Source organism: Olea europaea, chromosome 2 (assembly GCF_002742605.1).
Source record: "Olea europaea var. sylvestris chromosome 2, O_europaea_v1, whole genome shotgun sequence".
In the NCBI taxonomy this organism is placed as follows: Eukaryota; Viridiplantae; Streptophyta; class Magnoliopsida; order Lamiales; family Oleaceae; genus Olea; species Olea europaea.
Window position 1 is genome coordinate 1,639,896 of NC_036238.1, and position 11,979 is coordinate 1,651,874.

The 11,979-nt window shown below is 31.4% G+C and overlaps 2 protein-coding genes across 2 annotated transcripts in view; both read right to left on the minus strand.

Moving 5' to 3' along the window:
- The window catches only part of LOC111370979 (type I inositol polyphosphate 5-phosphatase 5-like), a 10,163-nt gene extending 6,042 nt beyond the window's left edge, over window positions 1–4,121 (minus strand). Inside the window, exons 1-8 of the mRNA XM_022992909.1 lie at window positions 3,824–4,121; window positions 3,616–3,703; window positions 3,427–3,507; window positions 2,915–3,002; window positions 2,701–2,805; window positions 1,739–2,258; window positions 681–874; window positions 431–562 (exon numbers count right to left, since the gene is read on the minus strand). Coding sequence (XP_022848677.1) covers window positions 431–562; window positions 681–874; window positions 1,739–2,258; window positions 2,701–2,805; window positions 2,915–3,002; window positions 3,427–3,507; window positions 3,616–3,703; window positions 3,824–3,922 — 1,307 coding nt within the window. The 5' untranslated portion in view covers window positions 3,923–4,121. The remainder of the gene's footprint in view (window positions 1–430; window positions 563–680; window positions 875–1,738; window positions 2,259–2,700; window positions 2,806–2,914; window positions 3,003–3,426; window positions 3,508–3,615; window positions 3,704–3,823) is intronic.
- A 3,994-nt stretch (window positions 4,122–8,115) lies between these two features.
- LOC111408483 (pollen allergen Che a 1-like) lies at window positions 8,116–11,544 on the minus strand. Its single transcript, XM_023038238.1, has 2 exons — window positions 11,252–11,544; window positions 8,116–8,659 (listed from the first exon to the last, which is right to left on the minus strand). The coding sequence occupies exons 1-2, from the start codon at window positions 11,409–11,411 to the stop codon at window positions 8,340–8,342; spliced, it is 480 nt and encodes a 159-aa protein (XP_022894006.1). The 5' UTR covers window positions 11,412–11,544; the 3' UTR covers window positions 8,116–8,339.
- Window positions 11,545–11,979: the final 435 nt, after the last annotated feature.

Sequence of the window (11,979 nt, forward strand, 5' to 3'; positions counted from 1 at the left end):
GGAAAAAAAATGATGTTATCAACTGCAGGGTCCAATCATTTCCAATAATTATCACATATCCTTATTTATCCATTGTCCTTAAGGAAGAATGATGCTTACAAGTGATAAAAGAATTCGATAGAAAAGAAAGTAAAATCTTGTCAACTCTATAGCTCTGTCCCGATTTCTCTTTTTTCAAAAAAGCATCACTCAATGTGTGAATAAAAAATAAATAATAAATTATGAGCTCATCAAATAAATAAATGTGTTTTACCATCCTAAATTTTAATTTAAACTTGTCAAACATGATTTTTCATAAATGATTCGATCACATTATCAATTCAGTTGTTGACTTCTCATGATCTAATGGGGCCATTTAGACTTATGAACACATTAGCTGTCCATTGACCTGTATTTTCCCAAAAGTCCTTTTCATTTCATTTAGTCAAACCAAATTAATAAATTGCCACCAACCTGATCTTTCTCTAGAAGAGAGTCCCAATCATTATCCTCTAATAGAAGCCTCGTCTCTTCATAGCTGCTAGCCACTCTATAATTCAAGTCCCCCAGCCATATCATGCGGCTGAAAATTTTGGGTTTAAGGTAACAATAATTCTTAATATCGAAAAGAGTAATAATTATTTTACAAAGGGCTGTTTATATGATAAAAATGATTATTGGAGTAAGTTAATACGACTTACTCATGATCAATAATTCTTTCGGGAATTCCACGACTGGGATTCATGCAAATTCTGGAGAATTGTGTGCCCTTGAGGATTTCAGCTACATCGGCATTTCTTCTCAGCTCATCTCCTTCCTTTTCACCGGAAGCCAAGTGACTACATACGAAGCAAAAGCTCGTTTGGTGCAAAGTCATGCTTATTGAAATACAACCCTTCAAAGTAAAAACAACACCAAACTAAGCATTTTTATCAATAAATTTAGATCAAATACATGAATTCTTGACAGTAATTCCCGTCGGGTGCGTGTACACGAGTGATTTGATCTACCCTACCTCTCTTTTGTGACATGTTATACCAAGATCAAGTCATTAAAGTCTTCATAATAGAAATGCTTATTCTAAATTGGAAGTCCACTATATTACTTATCATTTAAAACTTTCAATTTATCATAATTAAGTCTTAATAAAAATGATTTTCGCAAAATGAATTTCATGGCACTCACCTAACTTATAAATCATCGTAAAATGAAGCTAATGGTATCAAGATTCATTTTTCATTTGACTTGTGGATACAAGTTTTAAGTGGAGTAATTGTTTTCCAGTCAATAAGTGCATCATTATGGAAAGCATATGGTAAATGCAAGTTTCTGGTTGTTGACCACTTCAATATAAAGTTATATGTTGAATCATTTCGTCCATAAGCTTAAGCCATTAACGCAGCAACATATTTATATATTTATATTTAGTTTGAATAATGCTATTTGCAGTTCTTCACTACCGCAGTTGTCCTACGTGAACCGCTACATGTATGTTACGTAGGGCGATTATAGCAGTAAGCAACTACAAATAGCATCACTCATTTAGTTTTAAACATGCTCTTTCACTTGTGGAAAGAACACATTTTTTTAATCAAAAGCTCTACAATTTTCATAAATAGGTGGCTGCACGAACTGAAATCATGACTTTTGCCTCCTCTTAAACCATTTATCGTGTAAGAGGGTGATAATTTAATCATTTAAATTTGATTTTCACCAACATATATTCTAGAACAAGAGGGAATATTAAAGAAAACCTAACCTTGTTGCCAAGATAGCCCATGATTCCTCTTCCCATAGAAGAAATCCTGAGATGGCCAATATCTTTAACTAAATCGTTTCGAGCCCATATGGAAACAAAAATTCCAACCATCTGCTTGCTTGCGATAAGATGATAATTCAAACATTTAGGCAATGAAATTTCTGCTATTGACAGGAATTCATCTATACTTGGATCACTATGAGCAAAAGGTGAAGCACAAGGGTCACTAAATTTTCTTGCCCTCCTTTTATTTGACATTGGATTGTCCCAAGAACAGTTGCAGGCTTTAAGAAGATCATTGTCTGCCCTAAGTTTCTTGCTGAGTGCTTTTAAAGATTGCTTATGAAAAATGTCGTTTGGTTTTGAGTGTTTTGAATTAGGGCTTGAATCAGAAGAATGCATTGAATCATGGTAGGTTTTGTTGAGTGCTTGGCTTATTAGGGCTAGCCATTTTGCTGCTGGTTCATTGTCTTCTGAAACCAAAACATTTCCAGCACTTAAGGGAACAATCTCTTGGAACCTGAAAATACACAAGCAATTAGGCTAAGAACTATTAACTAGATTGGATTGGATGAATGCAGAGACTTCTGTGACGAAATTGTCAATGTTCCATCTAGCGCTTTTCAATCCAGTGTACCAAACATAACACGAAAGTTAGACTAGATTGATAAGTTTTGGACCTAATTTGATCCATGCTTCATGATATTCCTTTTTCACTACAAAATGCATATATTCACTGCATCGAGTATTGGATACTAGTAAGGTAACACAAAAATCATGACTTTATTTGTTGAATATTATCAAGTCGAGCATACATGTAACATGAAATTAATTTATGACGTCAAAACGTATAATCGCATGATTTTCAATTTTATTAGACATGCAATTCTCCATCAATTATCTAATGCCTATAATGCATATTAAAAGATGAAATATACAATATTTAAGTTAATATAGAGTACCCCAATACATATATGTCTGAAGAGCCTTCCACCTGCAAGAAATCCTCAAGGTTGAGTCCATGGTTAGGACTCTTCCCTCCAACATTCCATGTTGCCACAAAAACCCTACATTTATTAGGGAAATTACTTTTTATGAAACTTAAACCTAGCTGCGAAAAAATAAAAGAATCTACTTATAATAATAATAATCTGATTAATTATAAGTAATTCATACCGAATATCTTGAATTATTGTTGCTGGTGACATCGGCTGATCAAAATTCGACAGATTTAGGCCTTCAATTCCGGCGCTACTATGTCGCTCTGAGAAGGAATAAGAAATCAGTTCTACCATGGATTTTATTTTCCATGTTATATGTATTAAATTATATAATTTTCAATTCAAGGCCACAAGGGTCAATTTATAAATGTGAAAAACTATATTACTTTCTGGTAAGTTCAATGAATATCTTCTCAATAATCAAATGGAATTTAGTCATCTGTTAGGTAAGCTACCAAAACGCAGACAAGGCAAGTATGTAGATTTAATTATTTGAATTTATCATCATTAATTACGTGGCATGCACCCATAAAATACTGCATAAAATAGAAATTAATTTCTAAACATTCGAGAATCTATATGATGATAGCTAATGTTTAAATGATTAAAGAAAATATCATTGGAATTATGCAGAATGCAATAAAAATATATTAATATCGCAACGAATAATACTGATATAATTCATACGTCCGAAACTTTTCGTAGTGGAGTGTGAGGCCTCGAGGAATGCTTGCCTGCTCGATGTAGTCTTTGAATCCATATCTGTCCCTAAACAACCCATATTAAACAAAAATATATGAAAAAATAGAAAAATTAATATCATAATGCTTTAAAAACGTGTTTTGTAATAGTGTAGAATAAGAAGAAACGCCAAACCTTGTTCATTTCCATCTGATTGAGCAATATCCTCTTCTGAATTCTCTCTGCTATCTTGCTTTGAACCAAAAATCTTTGGAATAATAGACTTCAATATTGCACGATTTTCATACACCAAAAAAGGAAATATAAAAATGAATATCCTGAAATTAATTAAAAGGAACTGCAGAAATATTAAAGAAAAAACAATGAATAATAAAAAAGATACCTTCTTTTTCTTTTCACCTTTTACAGAATTCTCCGGCGTACTTGTGGGGCTACTGGAACTGCTGCCGGTTGCCTTTGTCATCGGATCGACAACATTCATTCATTTATCCATTCATTCGTTATAAAAAGTTTAAAATATATACTTTCAGACCCTCATAAACGACAATATTTGTTTGGATTTCCAAAGTTTAATGTTTATACAGAATGAAAATTTTCAAGATTCTTGATATTCTCTACACATGAATTTCTGTGTTTGTGTATTTGACTTTGTGGTTTTCTTTTTCCTTTTTCTATATTGTTTCCTTAATATTTGCTATTTTAGGTCCGTTTTTCACTTTTTCTCTTTCTTGAAATATTGAGCTAAATTGCTGTTTTGAAGCTCTCGAATGGGAATCAGAACTTGCCGCCAAATATTTCGGGGAAAGTAAGGATGTTTTGTTTAGTGGTTGATACACGGTTCAATATTGGCCGGCCCCTCTTAGCTAATTTTCCATATATTCCCCCTTTGTGAATAACAACATTTTACTCCATATATTTTTGATATTTTGCTACTTGTACATAAAAATGGTACATAATGAATTATATAAATGATGTAGAGGGAAAATATTGAATGAAAAAGTTAATTACATTTTAAACTGGCAAATGATAAAGTGACATGTGACATTATGTAACCTATTATGTAAAACTTGATGTAGATATTGAGAGATCCATATTTTCACATAAACTACAGAATTCATGTCCCATGGGACACATTGCTCTAGATGTACAAAGTATTGTTAAGGAAAAAATCTTAATTATATTTTTCTTTTTTGAGTATTGATAGGCAATCCTCTACCAAAAATGGTATATGTGTGAAACAAGTTGATCGAGACTTATATACCATGTGTATGTTTGGTACAAAGTATTGCTATCAAAGAAATTGTATTAACTTTTTCATTTTTGAGTATTGATAGGCGATTCTCTCTACCAAAAATGGTACACGTGTGAGACGAGTTAGTCGAGAGTATATATCACCTATTTCTTCTTTTTTGAGTATTAATAGGCAATCCTCTCTACCAAAAAACGTGTGTGAGACGAGTCGATTGAGAGTTATGTACCACCTATATCTTGGTATAAAGTATTATTAACAAGAAAAAAATTATATTATCTTCGTTTTTGAGTATTTATAGGTAATCTCTCTATCGAACATGATAAATATGTGTGAATTAATCCATATGATTAATATATTGTATTACTCTTACTTGATTTATAGAGGTATTTAAATTATTCGTGAGATTGTTAGAAATATATTGCCAATTAAAAGTAATCATTTAGTGATTGACGAGTTAATGATATCGTGTCAATTTCAGATAGACAGTGATCTAAGTAATTAGTTGTTGATTAGTTAAAGGTTTATTACTTATTTTGATTATGGGGTGTTTGATAGTTATTTTTATGTAAAAATGTATTTTAGAATAGTAATTTCATGTGAAATGTGTGGTTGAAAAATAAGGATTTTTTTTTTACATGTAATATTATTTTAATAAATAATGTGTAGTTGAAAAATAAGGAAATTTTTTTTATTTACGTATAATATTATTTTAATAAATATTGTGTGGTTGAAAAGAAGAGAGAGAAAAACGCATTTTGAAAAAAATGGCTATCAAACGAGGCCTATACTAATTATTGTAAAAATAAATAAAAAGTTTATTTCCAAATAAAAAGTAATAATTTTATAATGTTTTATTAGACGTGTAACAATTGAGTACGAATACTGTTTGCTTCTCCATTTTAATCATAGATTAGATAGAAAAGTGCCCTCGTCAAATACGAGGATAAGCCAAATGCAAAAGGCCTTCTTTAGATATTTCAAAGAAAAAGACTTTCTTGTATTAAGGTTGTGTCTAGAAAATTCAACTATTTATGTTAATTATTATGCTTTCTACTTATATGATGTGAGACTCTAATTTTAACATGCTTCTACAGTATAGTGACTCGTTTGAAAATATCAATTTAGGAATTCAATAACTTGTTCGAGCCTTAGATGGATCAATTTTTATTATTATATTTTTTTGGGTACCTTTTAGACTTTTGTAGCATAATGAGTTTTTTATTTACTCTAAAAATGTCAATCTTCATTTTTTTTTAGAAGTAAATTGGTGATGCATACCTTGTAGGCTAAAACTTTTCATATTTAAGGAATGTAGGATCTTACCTTAATATGGACGTGGAAGATGGTGATTCATTCAATACACCAACCTTTGAGATGTGATTGCTTGGTAAGTCTTTTGACGTATCGAAGACTTCAATATCTTAAAATCAATTTTTTAGCAGATTTTGTTAAAAATTGATAAAATGTGTGGTTAAAAGGTTATACGACCCATGAAATATGTGATTAAAGGCGGTGTCATCGATTGAGATTGTGATGGATTTTAAAAATTCTTCTAAATTTAAATGTCATCAATTGAGATTTTACATTTTAATAAAATCCATTAAAACCTAGATGTTCTCAATTGAGATTTTGATTAAACTTAATAAAATCCTTTAAAATTTAGATATCATGAATAAATAATAGATTTATAAAGATTGCATAAAAAGAGAAATTTTAAAAGATTTGGATGGATGTCAATCCAAAAAATACATACAACCAAATCTTTTGAAATTTCATCATATTTGATGAGATTATTATGAAATTTGTGAAAATCTATTTAAATCTACAAAATTCATTAAAATTTATAATATTCTAAAATCCATCAAAATCTAGTGTGTTTGATTGATATGAAAAATATTACCTAGAAAAGAAAATATTTCCCATTTTTTGTGGAAAATAAAAACCACTTCTACCCAAAGAAAATATTTTCCTTAAAAACAAGGAAAATTAAGTATTTTTTCAAAAGTTGGAAAATGTTTTTCATAAAATAAAAAAAAAAGCAATCAAACACTCTAAGTATGAATTTGGGTGGAAAACTGATATTTTTCATGAAAAATAAATGTAACCAAACACACCCTTAGTTGAAAACATTCTTGTAAAATTGATTGTTGACTTTGATTTAAATTAGAATTTGAAATTTAATCGATACCAAACGGGGACTGAATTTTTGAGTTTAAACTATTAAGGTCCTTATGGTAGGAATTTTGTTTTGCTTTTATTTTTTGTAAAAGAGCTTTTTAAGGAATCTACCGTCATTAGTATTTAAAAATTAATTTTTAGAAGAACTTTCCCTTCTAGAAGAGTTTTTTTAGTAAATCACGTACTGTCGACTTTCTCTTAGAACTCTTCTGGTTAGAAGAATCATTTTAATAAAATTAATTAAACAAGTCCAAAAGCAATTTTTGAATATTAAAGGTTTGTTTTAACCTTCGAAAGATCATGTCAAACAAGCCCAAAGATAGATCATCCAAAGCACTTCAAATTTCAACATTATGTTCAGACCCTTTACAAACACGAACTACTTGTTACTATGCAATGGTTGGAAGTCGTCGACCCCCGAGAAATTTGACCAAAGAGCATTGCTTAAGGCTTGCATTGGCTTGGGATCGGTGACCATTTGTGCATGGAGTACTTGATACATAGACTCTATATTAATTATTATTTTCACATATTCCTCAAAAAAATAAAAATATTATTTTTCTCCAATTTCTCTTTATAATGACCATAAAACAGGGTTACTCTTAACCATTTCTATAAAAAAAAAATTTAAAAAAAATCACATTTTTCTTCAATTAAAAATGATCTTATTTGACTCTTGAAGAAAGAGAACCCTACAGACAATAGCTAAATGTAAGAATTCAAAATGCCTAAAGTAAAAATCATAAAAAAATACTTTTTTTATTATCATTTTTTTAATAAGCAAAGATAACTAGTATCGCTATTTTATAATAAAAAGAAATGCAGGTAAAAGGAGAGTGCATAAACTTGACATCTAGCAATTGACAATTGCTTCTACTCTGCTAACAAAGTTTGAAGAGTGTTGCTACATAAACAGGGCCACATGGGCCTTAGTAAAAATCTTACGGAAAAAGCTGGCTAGTAAAAAAAAAAGTGATCGAGGCTTTGACAGCCTCTCACAGTGATGTGCCCTAGGTGAATAAACAATTAGAAAAAAAGTGGCCCCCACCATGTTGTAAGTGTAGATCAGCCTTTCTATCAAAATTTATCTGTCACCGTAGATCGGTTCAAATCTTAGCTCCGCCACTGACTACTATGCTGTAAAAATCTCCCCACCCTTAATGACCTACACAGATACACAACTATAATTCTTAAAAAGAATATCTCGGTAGTGAATCTACAAACAGGCTCCAATTTCCAGCAAGTTATGTGGTGCAATGTTTTTCGCAATGTTTATTCATAAAAACAAGACGTAGAAAACAGATATCTTGTGACAATCTTAATATTTGAAGTCAAAGCACAATAAGCTATTACATAACAACACATTAAATTAATCACGATTCCCTAAAGACGATACAACACCATCATCAAGTTCTAATACAACATTTGAAGCTTACATGTTATAGAGGAATGCAATAGACTAGTAACTTCAATCTTCAGCTTCTTGATATTTCTGGAGGATCTGGGGGCAGCTTGCCAATGGCTCATTCTTGAGGAATCCCATGGCATTGGCAAATCGAGTGTCTGAGGTCATGCCATTGTTGCGAGTGAGGATGACACGGGCACGGTCACGACCTCTGTTAGGAGTGGCACATTCAGGGTCTGAACTCTTGACCAACATTGCATCACATACATCGTCCCCACGGTCACCGTGTACGAGTATATTGTACGAACCGGTTGAGTCAGTCACACCCTCAATTTGGTATGTGAGCTTGTCATTTTTTTTGCACTGAATTATAACTGCAGCACCTGTCAAGTACAAGTACAAATGCATCAGTGAGATGGACAAGTACAAAAAAATGTCGGATGAAATGCCTCGTAAAAAATTGTCTTCTCGGAATGAAGCGATATTGGAGTCACACAAATGCAAATTTGAGAAAAAGGAAAAAATGATGATAAATAGCAAATTTGAGAAAAGGGAAAAATGATGTCATAATAAAAACAAGTGAGCAATTTGACTTTTGAATGCTATAGTTTTTGAACCACGTACATTTTCATCAATTTAGGACTTCTACAAAATAATCAATATTCTTAGATTCAGAACTTCTAGGTTATTGATGGGACTCAACCATCTTTCCCAAAAGCCCAGGCTTGGAGGTTATTGAATCCCACAACTATTAGACCCTAACAATACCCCCACAGCCCCAAATCCGACGTCCACGACAGCCCATTCCAAGACAACCTTCTCTTTACCTAGACGGCCCTTCTTTGGCTGCTGGTATTCGACACTTCACTTAGATCGCCACTTCCGGGATTCAAACCTGTAACATTGGTTTGCTCTGATACCAATTGATAGGGATCCAACCATCTCTCCCAAAAATCCAAGCTTGAGAGTGATTAAATCTCATAACTATTAGACCCTAACATTTATCCATTGTGTTGTATAGAACACTTTGAGCCCACTTCATCAAATTAATGGCAAATGGGAAGGAGTAAAGGAAAAATGTTTCAAAGTCAATCCTTTTCTTTCTTTCTTTTTCACATATAACTAGTGTGTGGCTAACTTCCATGCTTGCCGGAAAGTGAATTGGAAAAAATTTAGAAGTTCATTACATGTTTTCAGAAGGATTCAAGTGAATGGTGTAATACCGTTGAAAATAAAAAGGGTCTTCATCATGATGTAGAGAAAATGAATTAAAACAAGAAATTTTGGGACAGGATATCCTTCAACCATGACTAAATTTTGATTTCATCAAATTTCCACAGTAGGATCATCTGATATTGGATTTCAATTGTAGATTTATACTGTACGATAGCTTGTAGAATTGTACGATTACTCATAGACCATAAAATCCTTCTTGGTTCAATGTTTCGTTCTTTCTTCCTTTTCTTTTGGCAGGTATTTTGGGGCATGTTGATAGTTGGATTGTGCAATCGTTAATAGAGTCCCAAGGAGGAAAATTTATTTGGGACCCTATTTTTGGTCTTCATTTTTTTTCTCTCTCTCTCTCTCTCTGAGCATGAGTCAGTGGGATGGAGGAAAAAGGTTGGGCAATTTGGCCAATATGTAGTTAACCTTGGGATCCTATTTCACTCCAATGTTTCTTTTAATTTTTGTGGCTACTTTTGGCTCATATGTTGTTGCCTTAACGTCCAGCCCGGTAGCTCAATCGCTAATCTTTTGCTTCTTCTTATCTTCTTTGTCACAGTAATTTAGAATAAGTCAGCTTCGTGTTTGGTAAAATGTTGTCATCCAATAGTCCAATCCTAGTAATCTAAATAGATCGCCACTTAGAAGCTAGAACACCAAGTTTAACAACTTCTATGAAAACAACAGATTATGGTTATGACACACTATACTTCGCATCAAATAGATCAAATTCCACCATTACAGAGAAAATCTAATACATGGTTCAAAATCTATTACCATCTTTGCAATGCCAAGCAAAGCCTGGGCTCTGCTGGATTGTAACTACTTAATTACCCTCCAATGTAGGTGTAATAATAGATATTCAAGGCATGGTTCCATTCCCAGTCTAAAGAGGGCTGCTTCCCAAATAATACTCAGTAACATCAACCTTAATGGAATCCCAGGACTTTAATTGCATTATGTAGGTTGATTTTAAGGGTGAGTTTTACTTAAAAGATTTTGATAACAATTTAGTCCTTTCCGTTACTTTTCAACCCAAATTGTACCTAGGACCACTTCCAACGTTGCACTAAAATTTGAGGTAAGTTTTACACCATTTTACACTAAATCTTGGACCAAACTAAATATCATCTCCAACCCATTACACCAAAACTTCCACCAAATGAACAATTTTCTTCATTTTTTCAATTCTTAACAATTTATGTATTTGAAAAGAAATATTTATTTATTTATTTTACAACTACATAAATTACTAAATAAATAATTACCTTAAGTTAACGAAAATATTGGATTATTGATTATTAAATTATTCACTTGCTTAATGTATTACGTTAAGTTGACGAAAATAATTAATATATTAAAAAAATTCTTAATTATTATTGATAATAATAATAATAATAATAATAATAATAATAATAATAATAATAATAATTTATTTTTTAAAAAAATATATAACAAAAATGAAACAAATATCCCTAAATAATATGTTTGAAAAATGAAACAGAAGGGCAAGGTGCAAATGAATGAATAGTATTGCACCAAATTTTACACCATTTTGCACCAAAATGGTCCAAATTATGGTGCAACATTGGAGGCATTTTGCACCATTATGGTGCAAAATTGTGTTTTGGGAGATTCCCTAACTTTCTGCTACACAAAAGCAACAAATTTTCCATAAAACATACAGATCTCGAACAAATAATAGTACAACATTGTGTGTGTAACTGTGTGTTTGAGTTAAAGGCAGTTACCAGCGAGGACTTTACTGGCGTAGGTCTCATACCCACAGCGGCAAGTATCGCAATATACTATCCCCGTTACAAGAAATGGGTTGCCGGCGAAGTGTGCACTAGCAATAGCCGGCAGCATTAACAGAGCTAAAAGTACAAACAATTTCGCCATTTTTTGCATGAATTTTGAAATTTCCCTTCTTCCTCTTCTCTGAAAAATGTAGAGAGAATTGAGAGGAAATGGAAAAGAGAAAGCGATATAAAGAGAGTTGGGCAATTGTAGAGTGCACCATACGTATATGCTTTAAACCGTTGAATTTTTTCCATCCCCTCTTTCGTCTTTCCTAGGCGTAATTTTTATTTTTTAAAAAGTCTTTTATTCAACTTTAGTTTATTAATTTTTTTATTTTTTAAAAACTTTTCATTTGACTTTAATTTCTGTACAAAAATTAAAAATAATTTTATCTAAATAATTAAATAAGATTTAAGTTATGGTGTTATTCATGTTATGTAATTATGATATTGAGACTCGTTATTTTATTACAAATTCAAAAAGCATTTATGAAGTTCTTATAGAACTTGTCTAATTGAAAATTCAAATTATGAAAAATATTTTAATTTTTACATTTTTAAAACTTGAAAATTGTATAATTGACTAATTGTAATAATTATTAAGTAAATATAATATTTTATTATTCTATATATTTGATGTGCATTATTTTATTTATTAAATGATTTTCAAAAATGTT